Consider the following 24112-nt stretch of genomic DNA (forward strand, 5'->3'; position numbering starts at 1 on the left):
ACCTTCTTGCTAGCTTGCTAAATTGTTAGCCTCAGTGGCTTCTAGACGTCGACAGTAACGTTAATATTGCCGTTGCTTAGCAGCGGTGTTCTCACGACTAAACCACTTGAACACCAAGCGTATCGTGTACACGGCTTCCCATGTTGTAATTACGAGCTCACGAGTTTCATTTGAATGCACCATAAGACAAAACTGTTGCTGGTCGAGATGCATTGTGGGTAATGTAGGCGCCAGATTTCGACAAGAAAAAAACTGTGGAATAAAACACACAATATCTCTGGTTCTGCTGCATCGATTTTGACAATTTTTTGCTGAAACTGTTCATCGTGAGTCTGACAATGTTATAGGAGTGCAATGCTAAATCGGCGGACTGCACCTTTAATAAAGCACCAGCACCATTTGCTTAGATGGTACCTTGGTTTAGCAATGCTAGTGTGTCATTTCTATGAGCGTAGATCCTTCTAATAAAACACAATCAAAAAGCTGACAATTTCAGAAACCGGTGGAGCAACACCGGTATACATACAATGGCAAAAGTGCATGAGTGAACCCAAAGGTCTCCCATCCTATCACAAATTTGATAAGCTTAATAAAAAACCTCAATCATGTCTTACGTGTATTTGAAACTCAGTAGTAGGAGGGTTAAAAAAAATAGTATATCACCTACTGAGAATCCTAATTATGCATCATGGTCGACGTCTCGGTGAGATTTTCATTCCATTTTTTTTTTCTTGAGTGCTGACATTTATTAACAAAAAACAAAATAACGGAAGTAATACTTTCAGGATTAAAAAAGTGTAAACTTTCACAAAATATAAAACTGACACATTCGAACCATAAATTATAAACATGTAGTCATGCATTTGTTCACAGGGCTGCATACCGTTTAGTCTTACATTTTTTTTATCTTACAAATAAAATAAAGTTAGATATTTCTCATGTGGTATGTAATGGATATTTACATTATTATTCATTAGTATTTGATGCATTAGTGTGTGGAGTATTGTGGAGGATGCTCCCAGAGTGAGGATTAGAGTGTTTAAAGGACAACGAGTGTGGTATCTTGTGCGTGCGTGTGCGTCTGTGGACGGGTTTTTGCTGAATTGGTTGGAGCAGTGGCTAAGGTTACCTTGGTAACTATTTTGCCTAAAACAAAACCCCTACTGAACTTAATTGACATTTATCTGATGTCACAAGCTGCCAAAATATCTGATGTCAGGTTATGACAAATGTCCTATGTCATCTGATGTAGGTTTGCGAGCCAACAAACTTATGAGACATCATAAGTCAACCTGTCATAGTCTGAGTGGTGTAGTAGGTGTGATCCCTCATGACAACAGTAATGTACTGCATTACTAGTAGCTGGAGGTCTTTGCTAGCGCCCAGTGGTCTATGGAGGTCCCGTATGGGGCGCCTGTGGAGACCCCTGATAGGGTTGAGAAGGCGACACCCACGCTCCGGCACTGGGGGGACGACTTGGCTCTCCGCTACCGGGCTGATCCAGCTCAGCACTGTCGCAGTCAGAGTCGTCACACAGGGCCCGACTCTACAGAGAGAGAGGGAAGCAGAAAACAATGTCATACATGACCTACAGCAGAATTCAGATCCTTTACTAACAATACTCCATTGCAAGGAAAGGTCCTGAATTTAAAATCCTAATTAAGCATTATCAGCAAGATGTACTTAAGGTATCAAAAGTAAAAGTACTCATTCTGCAGTAAATGTCCTCTGTGACTGATATAATATTACATTTTTAATACTGATGTAACAATAGGCTTCATGCAGGAAGCGATATAGGAACACATTTTCTCTTATTTTTGTTCAAATCCATGATTTCTTCCACTACCAATGTTTTCTTATTTTTGCTTTTCTCTTAGGTAAGAAGAGTTGTCGAGCGCACTCTTACCAAGATAAGAAAAAAACGTGTTGTTTTCACTGTCCACAAATTGTTTGTCCAACGCCTAGGAAAGTTTTAAATTTGTTTTAAAATTGAGATATGAATTTCATATAATCAAATTTAGATTATTATACATTTTAGAGTAATCATAATGATTGGATCATTAAAGAAATACCATTGGTACATTGATCCCAATTAAAACTATAAAACCCTTAGATGATATTGCGTGCTTACATACTGCTCTTAGATGTTTTTGATTTTCCTGTAACGCCAGTATACTGACACTCTGGAAAATCACATGTTTAAGTTTATTCAACAGTACTTCTATTTCACTACTACAGTTTTAGAATTTCCCGATTTGCGATCAATTAAATATCCATCCATCCTATCTATTTGCTGAAGTTCATTGTGCAAGTGCATTTCTTTGGTGGCATCTCGCCAATTTTTGGGCATGTGCCAGAGTATTTGCACACAGCACAATAGCTGCCCTTCTGGATGGGTAAGAACGTTTGGTGCATCTGGAGTTGATTTCTCTTATTATTTTCTCTTAAAAGAAATGTAAGAGAATGTTGCTGCATGAGGCCCAATGTGTAACTTTGTTTGTCTACTTAAGAGACAGTCAGGTAGTTTAGTCCAGTGGTTCCCAATATAAGGGTCAGGCCCCTCGTAAGGGTCACAAGATATGATTAATGGTTTAGGCATGATGAAAAGTTCTGCTACACAAATCTGTTTGCATTTTTTGGACTTGTCTCTTCTTAATTAATGGATCATTTTACCTCTTTGCGCCTCAAACTGTCATTTAAATGAAACTGTCTGAAAACTCATAGACATCTGAAATGGGCCCCAACCAGACACTGTTTCTTGTAAGGGGTCAAAGGTCAAAACATTTTGGAAACCACTGGTTTAATCCTTAACAATGCTTTGTATTTAGAGTACAAAGTAAAATAATTTCTCTGAGCTGTAAGTGAATAAAGAAACATAAAATGGATATGGATTTAATGGATTTAATATTCAACTTAAGTATAGTTCTCAAGTAAATGTACTTAGTTATTTTCAGTTACTGTTTTTTGGAGTAAGTGCTTTTACGAAGATGATGAAAGAAGATGACACAAACTGACACATGTGATCCTCCGTGGTGGTGCTGCTTTACCTCATTAGGATTCTGCACGACGTCCAGTTGAGCTTTGGCCTGTCCCTGCGCTCCGTCTCTCTCCGACAGGCCATCGGAAGCCTGAGCGGGATCGGTGTTGTCCGCCGGGATCTCTGACCCCTGAGAGAGGAGGTCGTCGCTGCGGTCATCCAACCGGTCATCTGTGTTAGTGCTGACCACGTCCGGGGTGCCGCTGTGAGAGTGGTCGGTGGTGTGGCCCTCCTCGCCGTCCGACACCGACAGGTTCTCCGAGCTGAAGGTGGACACCGACTGGCACTTTGTGATGCTGGTCGGACGTCTGGAGAGAATAAAAACAAACAAAAAAACAAAAAAATTAAAAAGTATTCTTTGTTCTCTGAATAAATCAGCAACTCTATCAGAGAGGAACGATGGCTTGAGGGAATTTTCCAGTGACGAAGGACAGCAAGTTTCTCACCGTCTCCTTGGTAACTCAACCTCACTGTCAACTTCACCCTCCTCCTCTTCTGATGACACTCCACGCCTCTGTAGTCAGAAACAGGAAAGATGCACAAGTGAAAACGATCAAAGTATCACCAGAGGAATACTGAGGAACATGAACAGAGACATCCGGCTCTGTACCTGTTTGCGTGAGATAGCTGCCCTGTACAGAATGGCTGACGGAGTGAGGTGCTGACTCCCAATTCCCCCAGATGCCCCGCGAGGCAACCTCACAGCACCAGCTCCCTCCTCTTTATCCTCCCCATCGTGAGGCAGACGTGGAGAACCCAGAGACCCCCGCCCTGCTGCCGCCCCCCTCCCGCACGGCGAGTCTGGGCTGCTGGAGAACGGGAACGACGCTGCATCCTCGCTCGGCGTGTCGCTGCGTGGAGGCGTTTCTGTGAGATCATCTAGACCGGCTGCCCCCGCCTCTGATCCCCCTAACCCTGCAGAAGCGCTGAGACTCCCCCCTCTCTCCAGCCCGCCCACAGAGGGCTCCCCTTTGCCCTGCCCCTCTGCCTCCAGTGTAGTGCAGATGAGGTCGGGGCTGGAGGAGGACAGCTGCCTCTGCTGCTGCTCGTGACTGAGGCCCCGCAGGGCTGCAGAGGGCTCCAGGAGCTGTTTGGAGGTGTTGGTGGTAACACCGTTACCCTGGGCAGTTGTGTCCTTGTTAGGGGAGGACTGATTCGCCTTAAGTCCTGCCAGGTCCCCACTGCTGCCCTTCCCGGGCTTGCGATGGCGGGTCTTTACCCTCCGAGACCGGCTGGGAGAAGTGGAGCTCCGGTTGGGGCAGGCTGGTATAGTGACTTGCATCACGGAGGAGTCCATTTTGGGAATGATTACCTCAGACTTGAGGATGTCTGGCCTGGAAGAGTAGGAGGGATTAGTCAACAACTACAATTCACAAACCTGATGAATATTCATTTCAGCATCAATCTTTTATGAAATAACGACTGAAATGAGCTCTAACACCTCTTTCCCGAGGGCAGTTTCTGGGGGACGTTTCTCTTCTTGATGAGTTTGTCCATGGAGTTGGAGGAGCTGTTCTGCTTGGAGCTATGATGCTTAAACAAACCTGGATACTTTTTATCCAAAGACTGCTCTCTCCTGGGAAAAAAAAATAGACACCAAAGTGTCAATGCATTGTGGCTTATTCATTTGTAAAGAATGTACACTGTATATATATTTGTACCTCTGCAGCTCTTTCTCTTTGAGCTCCAGCTGCAGCATGACGGCGCTGAGCTCCATGTAAAGGTTGTTCGCCCTCTCCAGCTTCCTCTCGTAGTGCTCGCGAATGTCCAAAGCATGCCTGAGAAGAAAAGAGGCTGCTGATGTCATTGTGCATCCGCATGAGAGACTCCAAATCCTCCACAATAGACGTGCACTCAGGGCACTTATTTCATCCACATGGGCGGAGAAAGGAATGACACTGAGAAGTGGCCTCATACATGTGAGCTAAAAGTACCATCATCCACTGGTTGCAACTAATCTCACTAAGCAGGCGAGATCTAAAAGTAAAAAAAAAAACAGACCTGAGCTCCTCTCTGCGTCGGTTGATCAGTTCCTCGTCGAGTCGATGGATACAAGTACCCTCAGATTTAATCTTCTCAAAGTGCTGTTTCACCTCTTCTCGCCATTCAGCCTGATGAGAGCACATTTCTGTTAACCAGCTCCGTCTCTTTTGCACGGCAGTTAAAGTCTGATTACTTTGTGTACACCATGTCTGTGTATTTAAACATATAATTTGTGTGTCTTTTGGTGCAGCTACAGGTCTTCCATATTCAGCAGCCGTACCTGAGACTTGAAGTACGTCTCTTGTGGAGTGGACAGCACATCGGCTGACGCTATATCCAGATGAAGAAGGATCTGACGGAAAGAGGGCCTATTCCTCGGCTTACAGTTCCTGCAAAAACAAGACAGCTGTGTTACACTTACAATGTAAACTGTAAAATCAATAAAGTCCTTAAACCGCAGACTAACGCCTCCCCGTGCATCTACTCTCAACCCTCGCTTTTACTACTCTAATCTCCCTCTCTTGTCCTCTCTTCCCCGCTGTGCTCATTATTTTTTGCTTTCCTCATTCTGCCTTTCCAGGTTGTTGCTCACCAGCACTGTCTGAGGAGGATCTTGAAGCCGTCGGGACAGCTCTCAGGTACGGGCAGCTGAAGGCTGTTGTTTCCCACACCCCAGATGATGGCAGATGAGTCCACGTCTTTGTAAGGGACCTCTCCAGTTAGCATCTCCCACAGCACCACTCCAAAGGACCTGAAAGTTTAAGTCAAGCTTTATTCATTCAGGAAGGTCAAGAGGTCAAGAGGTCACACAAAATATCAGTAAGTAGAACTTTAAATCCCTTAGTGAAATGACTGTATTTGAAACACTGAAACAACAAACTATTAATATAGATACAGTATCTGCTCTCCTACTGTAGTGCTGTACATTAAAGATAACTGATAAATTGCTGCACCGAGTCAAGAAAAAGAGTCATGTGCTGATGTGTTTGTGAGCTAGAAAAAGATGTCAGTGTTTATCAGACTTACCAAATGTCCACCTTTTCCGACACCGGCTCATTCCGAATGACTTCAGGAGCCATCCAAGCTACGGTGCCGGCGAATGACATCTTGGTGCTCTTGTCACTGAGCTCCCTTGAGGTGCCAAAGTCAGAGATCTTTACCAGGTCGTCATGTGTAATCAGCATGCTGCAAAGGAGGGATTAGATGTAATTTTTACGTGGAAATAACTAGGAATCAGGGATGAAATGTCACACTGTAAACAATTGCTGTTAATTTACAGCAGGATTTCTACAGTATTAACCTGTTGTTGCTAAAAACAGTGCTTTACTGTTAATACAAAAGAAAACCTGTTAAATTACGCTCATAGGCCGTTTTTTAACTGAACTATAATGCATTCTTAAAAAACAGCACTTTACTGCTGATCAACTGTCTAAAGTATCACCAGTAACAGTTTCATGCAGTATTGTTTTAATTCTGGGACCTGATGTGCACATGTGAGGCTTGTACATTGTACATGATTGTAAAATCAGTGAATTAGCTCTGTGATGTTCTTCACTCACATGTTGTTATGGTTTGTATTCTGTGCTTGTAGCCAGCTATAGACAGACAAGTGCCTTTAATTGTATTTAGTGTGACTATTCCTATGTCTGTAACTGCTAAGTCTATTCCTCTAGGCAAAAAATAATGTTGTATGTAAAAAATACAACCTAAATAGTGCATTAAAACAAATCAGTAAGATAATGTAAAAGAAAAGTGAAAAACAGCTACATAATGTATCTTTAAACAGTAAATTAACTGTAAAATACTGTGAAATTAATAAAAAAGAAAAACAGTTCAAACTGTATTTTTCATTAACAGTACAAAGCTGTAAATTTCAGCGACAGTATAATAATGTTAATTTTACAGTAACATAAAGGCAACCCTGCTGCCAGTTCTTTACTGTTATTTTACTGGGAAATTCTTAACAGTGCAGTCTTGTGTTGGCAGTGTTGAGTCCGTCCACTTACTTGGGGGACTTGAGGTCTCGATGGATGATTTTGTGGAGGTGCAGGTAGTTCATGCCACCTGCGATGCCCATGGACCAGTCGACCAGGAGGGAGGGGGTGATTTTACGACCCGCCCTCAGCACCTCGTACAGCTGGCCTTGGGCGCAGTATTCCATCAAGATACAGTAACAAGGAGCCTGGGTGCACACGCCCCTAGAAGGAAGCACAGCGGTCAGACCACACATGGTGAACAGAAAGGGAAAGCACGAGACATTTATGCAGTTAAATGACCCTGTGGGGTGTTTCCTCACTTGAAAGTGATGATGTTGGGGTGCTTGAGTTTGCGCAGGTGTTTGATCTCGGTCTCTTTGATGTCCCGCACTTTCTTCACGGCCACGTCTTCTCCGTGGTACTTGCCGAGGAAGACGGCCCCCTGCGCCCCGCTGCCCACCCACTGCAGGTCGGAGATCTCCTCAAAAGGGACCTCCCAGGACTCTATACTCAGACCAACAAGTCCAAAGAAAGAAACCCAATGAATAAATGTGAAAGCCTGAAGCAGAATTAACACGGACATTGCAACAGATTTCTTTTTCAGTAGCACCCGTTTGAGTGATTACTTAATTTATATCCATCACACACTGCAAAGCCTCCAAATGTCAATATGCGCTCTTGCCAGTTTGGGCATGGAGGAGTCGGGGGGGTTGCTGAGCAAATTCTAACTCCATGCTACACATTAGAATAGGCTGGCAGGACACAATTACATCATACAAAGTACCTGCCATGTTCAAACAAATGGTATATTGATAACTTCTCCAGTAGAGAATTGCACTTCTATACAGAGATAATGGGAAAAATTGAGGGGAAAACAACAATCCACTCGTAGTCTAATCCGTCTGTCATCTGTCAAACTGACACGACTTTAACGACTGTGAGAGCACGGTCACTAAAGAGAGGCAGAATGAAAGAGACAGGCAGATCAATTGTTCATGAGGTCCACTGAAGTGTCGAGATCTCTGGAGAGCTGCTGCAGCGGAGGCAGATGCACATGATGCTTTCCCTCTGGCCAGCTGTGAAAACTCAACTGTAGCTGATGAGTGTGAATGAAGCGGGCTGACGGAGCCCTAAACAGTGGTGGCAGTCAGAGAGCAATGAAAGTAATGAAAATAACAAAGTAAATACTTCTCATGTACTGTACTTAAGTACAATTTGTGGTACATGTACTTCCGTTTTCTGCTACTTTGCAGTTCTACTCCACTACATTTCTGAGGGAAATGCAGTTTTTACTCCTCTACATTTATCTGACAGCTGTAAATTACTGGTTACTTTTCAGATTAAGATTTTGCATAAAAAAACCAATTGATAGGCGTATAGATTAAACCAGTGATCCCTAACCTTTTTGGATTATGACCTCTTAAAAAAATAGTGTGTAGTTGTGATCACTTATTGCAGAAAACAAACTCTGTGGCAAACAAACATTAATTATACTTACACGTTTTGTTCTGTAATAATAATAATCTTCACAAATGAACACCACTTTTATGATTTTTGAGCGTACATGCAACATAAGGCTACATAACTATAGGCTATAAAGGTGGACTTTTAGAAGTCTCATTTAACCACTTGTTAGCAACCGCTTTTTTTAAGACTATGTGTCTTCAAAAAGGGGGTATTTATTGATGTATTTTATGTCGTAGAACAAAACATTTAAGCTTAAGCTTGTGTTAACCACAGACCTTATTTCAGGCATCCAACCAAAAACCCATTGAATTCGAGACGAGGGAACCGGAAGTGCTCAAATGCGAACTCATTTCCGGATTTTAGGACTCATCCTGCACCACTCTATAAGTTGTCAGTAGTTCCACCAAAGCGACATTTCCCCTCTGAACTTCTCAGATGGTTCATTTACATAATTGTCTGAAGTCCAAAGACGCCGAATCATCCAACATTTAACAAAACAAAAAGGCAAAGATCATCTCACGACCCCTCAGATTTATCTTGTGACCCTTCGTGGGGGCCCGACCCCTAGGTTGGGAACCACTGGATTAAACTACCTGACTGTTAATAAAGTAGATAAACTCTCCACCGCTACCAGCCACTTATGCATCGATGCATTACTAACAATCTAATGATGTACTATATAATAATATATCTGTCAGAGGTGCATTTCTTACTTTTACTTTTGATACTATAAGTACATGTTGCTAATAATACTTCTGTGCTTTTACTGCGGTAGGATTTTAAATGCAGGACTTTAACATGTAACCATGCATCTCCATGGTTACTAAGGCACCACAATAACTTCATATAGTGACTGAATGACATGTTACAGTCAAAAACTTGTCTTGTCCTTTGTCCGATGGTATTTGAATACACTATACAGAGGTTCATCTAGCATAGAGATGGAGCATTTCCTGCCACATACCTTCATGGCTATGTTTGTGTTCAGTGGAGTAGGCCTTTCCAATCATGGTCCAGACTGGCTTCAGGCAGCCAAACAGTCCCTCCAAAAAACCTCCACTTCCTGATTGTAGCCGAATGTTCTCCGACTGGCTCCTGACAGCACCGGCCTCTGGACTGTGGCCCGCCTCGGCCCCGCCGCCACACTGGCAGGCCTCATGTTCATGCAGCTTTAGCACGCTGTTGTCAAAGTGGGCCGAGGGTCCACCATCGCTGGGAGTGGGGCTGCTGCCGCCCGGCGGCGCCCCCGGTCCACCGGTGTCGATGGACAGCACGTTGCGGATGACACACTGTGTGGGGGTCAGGTCTGTCTCGGGGGTGCAGGCAGTAGGGGTGTCTCCATCGAATCGTCGATAGGGGGGTTCTGAGATGGGGGTGCTGAAGCCTGACAGGGAGGGGGAAGGGGCGCGGGGCTCATGGATACAGGTCCCACTCATTAGGGGTTTCCCCAACACAGCAGGTTAGGGTGGATAGAGGGTGGAGAGATGAGACGTGAGCCTGGAGGAGAAGATTTATGATAAGAAATGCATTAGAATGATTTATAATCGTTGGTGTAGCCATATTTCATTTACTGCTTTTCAAGATAAAAACAAGTGTAGATTCATTTCAGCACTGGAGAGCTCCACTTACAGTGTGGAGCTCTCCAGTGCTGAAACCACTGCTCCCTTTACTTCTACTGTCTCTAATACTGGAGTTTGCACTAACTTTTCTTTTATTCAAACGAACGGTCACGTACCGAGCTATATGCATGAATGGAATTTGCTACGTAAACATATTGCACAAGAAATCAGCAATTCAACATTTTTTGTAAAACAGCATCTTTTAATCAGAGACGGTGAAAAAATGTAGATAAGATAAGATAAGATAAGATAAGATGAACCTTTATTAATCCCCGGAGGGAAATTCAGGTGTCAAAGCAGCAACATCAGCAAACGGAGTGAAACACAGGAGAGTTATACAAAAATTATAAAAACAATAATAGAAATATAAAAGATACAGAGTGAATGGATGAACATAGTGTGTACAGTCCGTCAATAAATACATGTAATATGTGCATATGTGCAGTCTATAAAGTGGTATATAGGATGTATAGTGTAAAGTGCGTCAGTGGTTAGAGTCCAAGATGGTTGCAGATAGTGCATGTTTAAAGGTAGATAGTGCCTATCTAAAGGCAGATAGTGCATGTTTAAAGTTCTTAAAGTCCTAATAGTTCTCATATGGGTTGTGAAGATACTAGTTTGGCTGAGTTTTGAACAAATTGTGTTATAGATAATATGCTGTGAGTTGGATTACGTTAACTGGTCTGGTGGCTGTGGAGAGGATGTCTGAGTCAGTGAACCGGAAATTCTGGAGCTATTTTTCATGTAAGCTACTTACTTCTTGTAGGATGCATGATTTGCAATAACTACAGGACAATGGAGTGTAACTTCAAGTTCTTTCTGATTGTCAGGAGCTTGTCTGAGTCTGAGTCTGTCTTTCAGTCTTGTGCTGTTTATTCTTGCACTGTCACATTGTAAGTGTGGACCCCAGGAAGAATAGCTGCTGCAATGCTGTAGCTAATGGATGATCTTCATAAGCTAAACTAAACTATTCAAACAATGCAAAACACCAAGAACAGTGTTGTCGTGTTGTGAGATGGGCATCCAGACAGTTTAACCACTCCATTCCCACAACCAGCTTCTGTCTGAATCATACAGTAAAACCCTCATCTGTGTGCCTATGAATGGGGAAACCAGCCTGCCCAGTGGAGCCATCACCACAGTGAGTGAAGATGGGCTTTCTTTATGAATGAATCTACCAGAGGATGAGGTTGTATAGTCCTGTCACCTGTGTTCATTAACTGTCCCTCTGAGAAGCATCAGTGTGTGACAACATCAGAGCAGCAGCAGCTCCCATATGTCATGCATCAAGCAAAAGACAGCATTGTGTGCAATACATTTGAAGAATATGACGAATTGCATAACCACCTCAGCGTGGACGTGTGCGTGCCTGCCTGCGTGCGTGCGTGTGTGAAAGAGAGAGAGACGGGGAGAAAAAGAGAGAGAGAGAGAGAGAGAGAGAGAGAGAGCACATGTACCCCAATTCACATATTTTACACCAGCAGCTCCATTTCTTGCACTGCACCACACTGCATGAGAGGAGCCACTGCACGAAATGAGAGCGTGGAAAAAAAGCAATAAACAAGCACCAAACCAAGGGGCCTGTGCAAAAGGAGCAGTGCACACACACACACGCACACACACACGCACCAACGCAGGAAGATCAATCTTTAAATAACCGAGGATGTGATGATGACACTCAGCAGCATCATAACCGACGTGCATGAATTGCAAGCCTACTATAGAGCCCATGCCAAGTGAAACTGCCGCAGCGTCTCCACATTTTTTATACTCAACGTTTGGCATCAAAACACACACATTTTCATGATGTGAATGCTGCACAAAATCAGATAATTCTAGCATTTCATCGACGCCGATTGGTGTTTTCTTAGGCAGCATCGGTTGGTTGGTGCAGTGTGAACGCACCATCGTTACCTTTAACGTTATACCTGATTTCTTATTCAATCAGCATTTAACCGGATAGTATAGTATGACATTCCCATACCTTTCTGCCTGGTTTGATGTCGCGTTGTCAAGTAATAAGGGGTGGGCTCGGCTTCCTATGTTTGTCGAGCAAATCGGTGTTTTTTCTTCTGGGTCCAGGCTGTGTGTTGTTATCTCCAGTCTCCTGCTGTATCCACGAGTTTCACGTTACTGGGACGGATCCCATCGGTGCAAATAGTGTTATCAATAACCGGGTACCCATGCAACGTGAGGCGCGCTGGGGTTTTTTGGGGGGAGGGAGCTGTCTCCTGTCTCCAGTGCTGAATTGACGTCACGGAAATGCGTAATGCACCACGAGGGGGCGCCACCAACATCACCATCTCTCCATTTACACACACATCAGTTTTCCATCATTGCATCCATTATTTCCATTCCCCGAAAAATGTGCATTTCATTCACTGATTTCTATGTTTGAGCTTCAAACAGGATCATACCCTCAGTGTCAAGCCTGCAAAGAGGGACACACAAATACCCCACACCTCACCTCCATACCATTATTGACACACAGTACACCTGAACTGTGAATGGACTGAAATGCTGTGCAATATGCTGCCTTCCACTGTGTAATTGTCAAATTGAAATATATTAATTATTTATTTTTAAAAATATTTTTATGAGAGTTGAAAGTTCTTTTAACATGGTCATGGAGCATATATATACTGTATATTTGTATTCTTGGGGTATCGTTCCTATGCAGAGGGTAGTTTAGTTTATTTATTGACTACACCAGCTATTCTCAACCACTGGGCCGGGGCCCACTGGTGGGCCTCAGAGAGCCACCTAGTGGGCCACGAAGGTGCTGCCAAATGGTTAGATTAACCGCTATTCTGTATTTCAGAGGTTATAGCGGGCTCACTTTTAAAGCTAGGTAAACTAGAAAAACCTAAAGAATCCGTCGGTACCAACCATGTCGTGCTAGCTTGTCGGGAAGGAAGCTAAATAACGCTCCAAAGTTACGCTAAATTTTGGTGAGGAAAAACTGCCATGTCCATTTTCAAAGGAGAACCCTTGACCTCTGACCTCAAGATTTGTGAATTTTCTACCTTTTCTACCTTTTTTCTTTTCTTAAAGCTGACTCGGTGTACACTGCTCAGAATTCCAATGTACTTATTGGTGCAAATGGCAAATAAAACTCTTGAATCTTGAATCCACCCCCCTGATGTTGCTGATGTGTCCTTGAGCAAGACACACTGGATCCCCCTCTGGCTCCTGGGAGGCTCGTGTGCACCTGACCATGCCATTTGTCCTTCCCTGGTGATGAGGAAGGAAAGAGAGCATCATACCCACAACCAACACTGCTCCCAGTAGACCACTTACACACCAAAAAACTGACAATAACCTGATATTTTCAGGTGGAATTTCATTCATTCATTCATTTATTCATTCATTCATTCATTCATTCTCACTGTGCAATATCATTTTCCACTGTGTTAGCTGATACATCTTGTTTTTTTGCACTATCCCCTTTGCTGCTGTAAACTGCACATTTCCCTACTGCGGGACTAATAAAGGAATATCTTATCTCTTATCTTATCTAATAATCCGACGCTTTATTTTAGGCTTATAACGTGATAATGAACGTTTTAAATGGAGAAAAAGCACTACAGGGGAAAACTCCATTTGTATGAGTTAAATAAAATGATTTCAAGTATATCAACTCTCTAACGACAGACAGTGTGAGCCTGTTTGTGTCTCAGTGTGGATGTAATGTTGCTGTGTGTCTGTAGAGGGCAGCATCAGAGGCTCTGTACTGTAGAGCAGACTCCGCTCAGTTTGTCCCTCCGGCTCGCTGTAGTTAGCACACACGGCGCGACTGACTTGAAGTCTGCTGGGAACCACAAGAGTCACAACAACAACGGGACGTTTACATTAATCTAGGAAACACAGCGCGGGGTGACTGACCACACTACACGGGACACACCTCAAGGTAACTCACACGACTTATAAAGAGAGGAGCGACTAAATGAGGCCGATATCAAACCAGTTAGCTGTTAGCTCGAGCCAGCTAGCGGTAGCTAACTTTAACTGTTAGTGTTAGCTGACACTATGTGAACACTAACTGTTAATAAAGTTAACACTAACTGTTAATAAAGTTAACACTAACTGTTAATAAAGTTAACACTAACTGTGAACACCAACTGTTAACAGTTGGTGTTCACAGTTAGTGTTAGCTGACTATAACAGTTAACAGTTAACACTAACTGTTAACTGTTAACTGACTATAACTGTTAACAGTTAACACTAACTGTTAATAAAGTTAACACTAACTTACAGTTAACACTAACTGTTAACAGTTGAGACTAAATGTTAACAGTTAACTGTTAGTGTTAACTGTTAACACTAACTGTTAACTGTTAACAGTTAACAGTTAACACTAACTGTTAACTGTTAACAGTTAACAGTTAGTGTTAGCTGACTATAACAGTTAACTGTTAACACTAACTGTTAACTGTTAACACTAAGTTAACACTAACTGTTAACAGTTAGTGTTAACTTTTAGTGTTAACAGTTAGTGTTAACTGTTAACAGTTAGTGTTAACAGTTAGTGTTAACTGTTAGTGTTAACAGTTAGTGTTAACTTTATTAACAGTTAGTGTTAACAGTTAGTGTTAACTTTATTAACAGTTAGTGTTAACTGTTAACTGTTAGTGTTAACAGTTAGTGTTAACAGTTAGTGTTAACTTTATTAACAGTTAGTGTTAACTGTTAGTGTTAACAGTTAACACTAACAGTTAACTGTTAACATTTAGTCTCAACTGTTAACAGTTAGTGTTAACTGTAAGTTAGTGTTAACTTTATTAACAGTTAGTGTTAACTGTTAGTGTTAACTGTTAGTGTTAACTGTTAGTGTTAACTGTTAGTGTTAACTGTTAACAGTTAGTGTTAGCTAGCTAACTTTAAGATAAGATATTCCTTTATTAGTCCCGCAGTGGGGAAATGTGCAGTGTACAGCAGCAAAGGGGATAATGCAAAAAACAAGCTGCATCAGCTAACAGTAAAAAAAGAGCTAAACAAAGTGTAACAAACCATTTAAATAGAAGGAAGTATAAAAATAGGAGCAGTATATACAGTATTGACAATAAACAGACTATTAACAAAATTGCACAAGTGGAAAATGATATTGCACAGTGAGAATGAAATGAATGAAATTCCACCTGAAAATATCAGGTTATTGTCAGTTTTTTGGTGTGTAAGCTGTCTACTGGGAGCAGTGCTGGTTGTGGTCTACTGGGAGCAGTGCTGGTTGTGGTCTACTGGGAGCAGTGCTGGTTGTGGTCTACTGGTTAACTTTACAGCTAACTTTAACATTTAGTGTAAGCTAACAAGCTGTTTGTCCACCGTGTAGCGTTAAACAGCCAGTTGTTGAGGTGTTAACATGACATTCATTACTCTCTGTGTGTACCTGACTCATGGTGTGTTTGTTTCCAGGTTTCTCAGTGGTCAGTGGTTTCACCGTGTTGAAGATGTGCTCTCTGGCGTTGTTCCCCCCTCCGCTGGCCTCCGGACTGACCACCCTGTGTGAGTCCAACAACGAGCTGCTGTCAGGAACCACCACTGAAGACCGACTGAAGCAGGTCTGGCCCAAAGCTGCTGTGGACACCACACCATACAGCTCATTGTTAGATTACAATAGTGTACATAATGCAATGTGTATAAACACACACATCTATGTAAAGAAACAAAGCAGAGTATGTGTATTTCAGTCTGTGGGGTGGATTTGTGGAATGGGTTAGGTGATGGGTTGAAGCGGAGCACAAATATAAATCAATTTAAAAAGCTATACAAAAAATATATTTTTGCGAGGTATATGGTTGAGGAAGAGTTGTGATAAGGGTTGTGTTAAGGGTTGGTTTATATCTACTTTTTAACTTTATGTGGGTTGTAAATAAACTTGGGATGCTGTTCATATATTTAATTTGGGTTGTAAATAAATCTGGGATAGTTTATATATTATATTATATTATCATACTATGTGATATGAGTTATTAGAGGAGAAGTGAGAAAGGGGTAGGGAAATATAAGTTTTACTTCTAACTACTCCTTTTCAGACACTATCACTCTTGTTTTGTTTGTTATTATTTTGTATCTGTTTTTATTTATTTTTATGTTCGAAATAAAGTCATTCATTCAAAGAATATAAGTAAGTACTAACATTAAAATGAGAATATAAGAAATATGTACAAATATTTGCATTAAGACGTGGAATACATAACATATAACCACAGTGCAAATGAGTAAATACAATACAAAACACTGGGAAGTGGGTTCTATTAAGTGTGTTAAATATAAATGCCAGAATGGTATAAATAAGAATTAAATAAGAGTATACACTGCTTGTTTATTTGTACTGTGTATAGTAAAAAGGTTAATCACATGGTTGGTGTGTGTCATCTGCAGGAGTCCAGTCCTCTGAGTTTGTATTTCCCCCGAGAGTCTCTGAAGCTCCACAGTCGCACAGAAAGCAGCAGCAGGGCGGCCTTCCTGGACCACTCTGAGTCACTGGGAATGAGGAGTGCTTCAGCCTGGTAGGTATCACACACACACACACACACACACACACAGATTAGGTTCACCTAGCTCAAACTAATGTAGACCTACTGCAGTACAACAGCCCTGCAATATATCCTCCCTTCATGAAGGTTATTTGTTGAAACAGGTTTAACAGGTGTTGATGCAACTTTATGATCATTTTGGATGATGTAGTTTGTGGTGCTGTTGGACTGTATTGCATTATACAGAGAGGTGTATCTATTATTTAGCCTACCCTCATTGATATAAATGGGTTGGACAAGATAATAGAAACCAGGGTTGTCCCGAATACCATTTTTTGGTCTTCGAAGCTTCGGTGAGAAATATTCTAAAGTATTCAAAGCTTCAGGACAGTGCCACTGCTGCACTACTGTACACATACACACGTACCTCTACACATCACAAACAGCGATATCCGTCTGAGACTAACTAAGAACAATTAATGTTGAATATGAATAATGAATAATGTTGTGGGATTATTCTTTATTTCATGGTATATTTTGGGATTTATACATTATTATTACATACTTGTATGTAAAACAAACGATGCATTCGAATAGTGATTTGGAGGTCGATTACCATGGCAATCTCTAAAACAGTTTCAACAAAACCTGAACATTCTAACTTTCGTTACGGTAGGATTTATTGCATGACTTATCTTTTTAAAGAATTGTGACCAAGAAATCTACTTGGACATTTTTACAGTTGAAAAATGAACAAATTGTGTTGAAACTACCTCAAACATTTCTTTGGCATTTTTGTACTGCAATGTCTTGTTACTTATCGGTCGACATATATGCAATACAGATACAGTACATCTGCAATAAGCTAACATCACCCAATTTACAGCTGTAGCTCTAGATGTCATCACATCACACATTACTCTACAATACAATAAATACAAATTGTTTACCAGGAATCTTACCATACGGCATGTAGTGCGGCTTTCAACCGCAAGGGTTGGTGGTTTGATCCCTCATCTCATCTGGGTGCATGTTGAAGTGTCGTTTAGCAAGACACTGAACCCCAAATTGTTCCCAAAGTAAGTGTGCGCAAAAAGTGTAAATTGCTTTGGATAAATGTCAAATTAATTAATAAAATCACTGCAATCTGCCAGACAAGTTGGTCTAACAGTCAACACTGTACCAGTATTTCAATATCATAAGAGATCATATCACAGTATACTGTCATATCAATAATTTCTCCCACGTCTTTCACAGACGAAGCTCATTTATGCAACTTCTCTTTGTCCATTTCAGGCGGGACGGTGGCTTCACGGGGCTACTCGATGAAATTACCAACTCAAATACAGAAGGTATGCCAATATCATCTGTTTTGCTTCACCACATATACTGTATATTATCCACTGATGTGTTATTATACATGAACTCTCTGGTATGTTGTGTTCTCGTAGTGCCTAAATGGCTGTCAGTGAGTTCTGGTTGCACCCTGGCGTTGCTCCGATGGTTCTCTTCCTTTCACGGCTCCCTGTTTCCTCATCTCACAGTAAGTTGTGCTTGCTGATTAAATATGTTGTTGAATAAACTTAATTACCAGATGTTTGTTGTGATACATGTAAATGTGTTTGTCATCTGTTTTGTAGATGAGCAGTGAGGACATGCTTGCTGAGTTTTCACAAGTGCTGAACTGGTAAGTGACAGTTTTGTAATCTGTAGTTTATTTTTGCTCTCAAAGGGGCAAATGATTAAAGATGTTATGGAAGGGATAATGTACAGCGAGCCGGTCATTGTTGCGAAAGAATCCCCGACAGGGCGATGCTGCACCCGAACGCGGAGCGGAGGGGTCTCTCATCGCCCTGAAGTGGATTCTTTCACACAATGACCCGCTAGCTGTACATTATCCCTCTTATTACACGGCTACTTACTTAAGAAATCAATATTTTTACACAAAAACAGTCCGTCAGAGTCTGACATCAGAACTGCGCCTATAGCAACGGTCTGCTATACATAGCAACGGTTTGCTATACATAGCAACGGTTTGCTATAAAGAAATTACATACCGCAGAACGCCATGGTTGACCAATCAGAATCGAGTATTCATCACAGCCGTGTAATAATTATTATTAATAAACTGGTGGTGAGCAGACACGCTGGTGAAGGGCTGGCAGTTTTTAATATGACTGTAGAGCTGCAACAGTTAGTTGATTAATTTTTTTGTCGATCAACAGAAAATTGATCTGCAACAATTTTGACAATCAGTTTATAGTTTAAGTCATTTTTCAAGGTTCCAGATTCTCAAATGTGAGGATCTGCTGTATTTGCTTGTCTTACATTAAAATAAACTGAATATCTTTATGTTTTGAAATGTTGGTTATAAAACAAGACACTTGTGACATTTTTCACTTTTTTCTGATGTTTTATAGACCCAACGATGAATTAATTAATCTGGAAAATAATGGTCAGATTAATGGATAATGAAAACAATCCTTAGTTGAAGCTTTACTTAAGTACGTAACTGTGGGATCTTTGTGTACATATGCAGCCTTGAAACTGCATTTTAAATCAAAATGAAATGACAAAATTACAAACAAATGCTTTTTATGTTAAAATTGTTCACTTAAATAGTCGGTGACCTTCCTCTGCTTTAATCCCTCTTGCTTCACCAGGTCTGACTGTGTGGTGCGAGCCTTCGCCTGGCATCCTCACACAGATAAATTTGCTGTAGCCCTGCTGGACGACTCCATTAAGATCTACAACCCCAAAAGGTATCGTAACTCAGCTCTAGAGAAGGCACACTGTCGCCAATAAAGCCTCCGCTGCTTATCTGTAATTAAAAAGATGATCAAAGCTTTACAGTGCAAGATATTAATGACCTGAAACACTAACGCAGCAGGAATAGAGTGGTAGTATACTGTGTACATATATATGTTTTATTTATCTGTTCTGGCTGTAAACAGCAGAGTCCAGCCTTAGCGTCCAAACATTCACATTAATGATAACAGAAAGTCAGTGCTAGTCTGTAGATATACTTTGATGCAACAGGGAACATCTGATCCTAAAAACAATGAAGCGGTATGTCTCCAGGGCAGTCTCCAAACACAAAATCTGACCTCAAGTCAGTGTTGTTCTTTTGTCTCTCCATCATTCTGTGACAGTATAGTCACTACTCTGCCGCTCCTTTTGTCCTCTTGTCTCTCAGTGCCACCACCCCCACACTGAAGCACCGTCTACAGAGGAGCGTTGCAGCAGTGCAGTGGAAGCCGCTGTGTGCATCCGCCCTCGCTGTCGCTTGTCAAAACTGTTTACTGGTCTGGCACGTGGACCCCTGCTCACTGTCCACCAGGTACGTAAACTCCAGTGTATTTGCCGCTCTTGAAAAGTTCTAAAATCACTGGGTTCAGTTCCCTAAAAAAAAACACCTAGAAGGTATTCAAAATATATTTTTGTTTGCGTTTGGTGACTGTTGAGTTATTGTACGTCTCTAAACTACAAGTAAGACTGGTCTGACAGTGGACCTTACACACAGGAGGCTGTTCAATCCTTTTTGGTAGTGTTTTAGTCAGTACCTTCTGACCTGTAGCAAACACTGTCACTACTTCTTGCTACAGTAACTAGAAAGTTAACTGTCTCATAATGGACAAGTGAATTATCGTTATATACAGCTGGAAAACTCTGGAAAGAGCTGATACAAATGTGATATAAATGTCAATAATTGTTTTTATTCATTCTAATATTATTTAAAAAGCTTTTAAATGTAAGTGTTGCACTGCACTGGCTTGTCTTGTGCTGTGCTCCTCTTCCTCTCGAACCCATCCAGGCCTTCGTCCGGTTGTGCTCAAGTTTTGTCTCATCCCGGTCACTCTCCCGTCACTTCCATCGCCTGGTCTCCAAGCGGATCTCTTCTGGCGTCGGCCTCGCCTATGGACACCGCAATGATGGTACGAAGCAACGGCTTCATCTTTTAAAGTCTAACTCATCTTGCAAAGAAGTGATTCCCCAAAGTGATTGTGGGCAGTCGTACCTTTCAGGTTTGGGACGTAGCTTCAGAAAGCGGCGTGCCTCTTCAGCGTGTTGGAGGAGGCGGGGTCACCTTCCTGTCCTGGTCCCCTGACGGCAGCCACGTCCTGGCCTCGACACCGTCGGCCCTGTTCAGGTCAGAGACGGCACTTCACAGATCAAAAGTTTCACAATATTTTCTAATCGACCTTACTCTTTGAGCTACAATAGCATATTTCATTTGAAAGATATGTAAAGCTGCCAAAGAATATGTGCCATGATTATGAACATGTAAGGGATTAGTGGCAAAGTCTGGAGTTTAGCAGGTGCTATAAGATAGATTGATCAGTGAAGTTTGTTTCTTCAGGGTTTGGGAGACCAGGATGTGGACCTGTGAGCGTTGGCCGTGTGTGAAAGGGCGCTGCCAGGTGTGAACTTGTCACCATGTTTTCAACGCTGTTGTTCAATTACAACAAACAAAACATTTTCTAAGTTGTATATTTATTGAATAATTAAGCGTCTGGGTTTGTTTGTTTTGGTTAGTCCGGCTGTTGGAGTCCAGATGGGAGTCGACTTCTCTTCACCGTACAGGGAGAGGCGGTCATCTACGCTCTGACCTTCACTGATGCACCAGGTTATCCGTCTCTTATCCATCTTTACATAAAATAACCTAGTTGTTTTGTAGAATATACAACCTTGTTGATAATTGATGTGCAGCTTGAATTGTTTGCTTCAAAAGCTGGATGAAAAAAATATATAATATATAATCACATTTTCATCCATATGTGTACTTAAAAGAGTTTTGATAACCTGTATGATGTCATCGTTATTCACCAGGCGTGCCTACATGCACATCAAAAGGGCCGCAGGCAGCAGCGGTGGTGGCCGACCTATCAGAGACAACCTTTACCACACCAGATGGAGACATCATGTAAGAGCTCTGAACTACATCGCTAATTAGCCGCATTTTAGCCGAACTACATCAAAAACGATGATGAACAGGGTTTCCAAAAAGGGCTCAGAGAGAAACCGTTTGAAGCACCTCGCTTGCAAAACACAATGAAAATATTCATTACAGCATTTGTTGAGCACAAATCAGCAGACGAGCAGTATTCAGTGCTGCTTGACTTCCTGTCTACATGTAACATTACAGCTACAGTAAAGTGACTTAGTGTCACTCACTGTCTGATTTGTTTGCCAGTGTCGGTGGAGAGATCCAGTCTTTAGCCTGGGACCCAACAGGAGAGAGGCTCGCAGTGCTTCTCAAAGGTCTGTCTCACTTTTCTTCTATTCACCCTGATGAACCCCATTAGTATTACGTTGGTGTTATTTGTAATAACTTATCTAACTCTCCGTATCTTATCTGTTCTCTCAGGTGATCCACAAGCAGCAGACCGGCCTGCGATCATAGCCGTGTTCAAGACGAGAACCAACCCCATTTTTGAGCTTTTGCCTTGGTTTGTACTTTTTATGTGTGGTCGCATTTCATTTTTACACATCAAACATTGCATTTCCCGGTGTAGTACTACTTGCTCATCCCGTCTGCAGGCACTGAATTCTTCTCGTGCTTCTCTGCTTTAGTGGTTTTGTTCAAGGGGAGGCTGGCGCTGAGCCACGACTGATGCAGTTCCACCCTAACTTCCAGCACGGAGCTCTGCTCACTGTGGTCAGTCTATACATTTCCTACTTTTTTCTCTCATATTATGTTTTAGTTTAATAATGTGGTGGTTTCAGAATAAATAGGGGTTATGTAGGTTTTGAAAAGTCTTAAAAAGCTTTGAATTAAAAGGATATTTCACCCACAAAATGACCATTTGTATATCAATTACTCACCACGTGTTACCTGTTACCTTCTTGAAGAAAACGGAGGATGGAGAATAAAAAAAACTGAGAGAAGTCTTGATGAATTGAAGTAAATGGGGGCTGCGTTTAACAACAGCAAAACATCCGTTTACAAGCTACACAACTTGTGCAGTATAATCCAAATCTCATTTAAACAGTCATATGCTGCTCACTACTTCCCAAACACATGGGATTTTGCTAAAACCTACTATTTAAAATACTTCCACATAAACATTCTCAGGCTGGCAAAGGCGAGCTACTCGTCCGTGCAAGTGTTTTAAATGGTAATTTTGGGAGATGTTATACACTTTTAAACTAAAAGTTGGATTGTTACAACAGTGGCTTGAACACGTAGGAGGCTGTTTAGTCTTTTTTTCATGCAGTCAGCACCATCAGACCTGTAGCAATCACTGTCACTACTGCTAGCTACGGTAGCTAGGAAGCTCATTGACTCATAATGGGCATGTGTCGATTTTTGCAAAAACTTAAATTAATTAATAATTTTTAAAAAGTCTCAAATTTAACTTGGTGGACCCTGCAGAAACACTGATAAATAAATAAATCTATCACCTCTCTCTGTTCTCAGTGTTGGTCCAGTGGAAGAATCACCCACATACCTTTCTACTTCCTGAGTGCTGGCGTCCCACATTTTGGCCTCAGTGGCAGTCCGTCACTGCCACGCCCTCAAGAAAGGCCTGCAGACTTTGCCAATCAGTCGCTCTTTACAGAGCTCATCTGACCAACCCTCAACTACCATCACACACTCGCAAATCACTTTTGTTATCATGGATTGTCAATAAATGTGTAAAGTTCTTGCTAAACTAAGACTTGTTTGCTCCCTTATTTCTAGACACCATTGTGAGATGTGCTCCAAAGCTGGAACATTTACCCGTTAAGTTGAACGAGTACTCCACCGATTTAAGCAACACACTTCTCTAACATTGTCCGGCTCTCAATGGACAGTTTAAAAAAAAAAAAGCATCAAAATCGATCGAAAATTGTGTCCAAATCCATATTATATACTGATTCTTAGAGGGTTTGTAGTCTGAAGTGTGTTCACACTAGAAAAGTGATAAAATAAAGTATCCTCAAAGCAGACAGAATACTGTATATATTATTATTTATTTATTATTCATACTATTCTTGCGTTTTAACACACTTAAAGCTGGAGTTGGTAATTTTCAAATTCATTGTTGTGTTTGTTGAAATTCTCATTACATCCTGAAAGCAATCAAATCCAATGCTTTGACAAAAAAAGACAAAAATCTCTGTCTGTCGCTGGACTGCAATAAGCCCACCCGTTCATTTCAGCGACCTGCCTACCTGCCTGGCTGCGTGCACTCATTGCACGTCACCAGAGTCTTCCACCAGCTGCTAGCTTCACAGTAGTGAGTGCTAACAATAGCCATGTTCGTTGTTTATGTTTATTATGATCATTTTGGAGGAGTGGCTTTGGAGGGAGGCCTGAAGGGACGGACTGTCAGTGTTGTCGACTTTCTCTCTAGATTTAGGGGTTTTTGGAGCTAGTGCTGCTAAATACTTTCATTGGAAAAGAGTTGTTAACACTGGGCTTAGTTTTTCTGTTGGATGATTTTTAAAATCTAGTGTACTCTTTGCTAGTTCCTTAAGATTACCAACCCTAACTTTAATCATAGATCCAATTTTCAGCATTATTATTATTTACAGTGTTATATATTGTAGTGTACATATTTAGTATAT

At 41.6% G+C, this 24112-nt stretch overlaps 2 protein-coding genes across 3 annotated transcripts; one reads left to right on the forward strand and one right to left on the reverse strand.

The window, feature by feature from the left end:
- Window positions 1-734: 734 nt before the first annotated feature.
- On the reverse strand, window positions 735-15606 carry map3k12 (mitogen-activated protein kinase kinase kinase 12). 2 transcript variants are annotated; one of them, XM_074643728.1, is made up of 14 exons: window positions 15469-15606; window positions 9428-9960; window positions 7317-7500; window positions 7027-7218; window positions 6047-6205; window positions 5613-5771; window positions 5301-5409; window positions 5039-5148; window positions 4699-4815; window positions 4479-4613; window positions 3648-4371; window positions 3484-3551; window positions 3048-3345; window positions 735-1546 (listed from the first exon to the last, which is right to left on the reverse strand). In XM_074643728.1, exons 2-14 carry the CDS (start codon window positions 9897-9899, stop codon window positions 1391-1393), a joined length of 2883 nt encoding a protein of 960 aa, XP_074499829.1. In that variant the 5' UTR covers window positions 9900-9960; window positions 15469-15606; the 3' UTR covers window positions 735-1390. The 2 variants fall into 2 exon arrangements, with proteins under 2 accessions (XP_074499829.1, XP_074499828.1); XM_074643727.1 differs by lacking the exon at window positions 15469-15606 and adding an exon at window positions 12067-12207.
- aaas (achalasia, adrenocortical insufficiency, alacrimia) lies at window positions 13849-23218 on the forward strand. The gene is made up of 17 exons (XM_074643729.1): window positions 13849-13992; window positions 15495-15640; window positions 16464-16591; window positions 17855-17910; window positions 18010-18101; window positions 18199-18245; window positions 19222-19320; window positions 19755-19898; window positions 20373-20493; window positions 20584-20708; window positions 20919-20979; window positions 21095-21185; window positions 21389-21482; window positions 21753-21820; window positions 21927-22008; window positions 22133-22217; window positions 22980-23218. Exons 2-17 carry the CDS (start codon window positions 15530-15532, stop codon window positions 23130-23132), a joined length of 1557 nt encoding a protein of 518 aa, XP_074499830.1. The 5' UTR covers window positions 13849-13992; window positions 15495-15529; the 3' UTR covers window positions 23133-23218.
- The last annotated feature ends 894 nt before the right edge of the window (window positions 23219-24112 follow it).

Source organism: Sebastes fasciatus, chromosome 8 (assembly GCF_043250625.1).
Source record: "Sebastes fasciatus isolate fSebFas1 chromosome 8, fSebFas1.pri, whole genome shotgun sequence".
Classification (NCBI taxonomy): Eukaryota; Metazoa; Chordata; class Actinopteri; order Perciformes; family Sebastidae; genus Sebastes; species Sebastes fasciatus.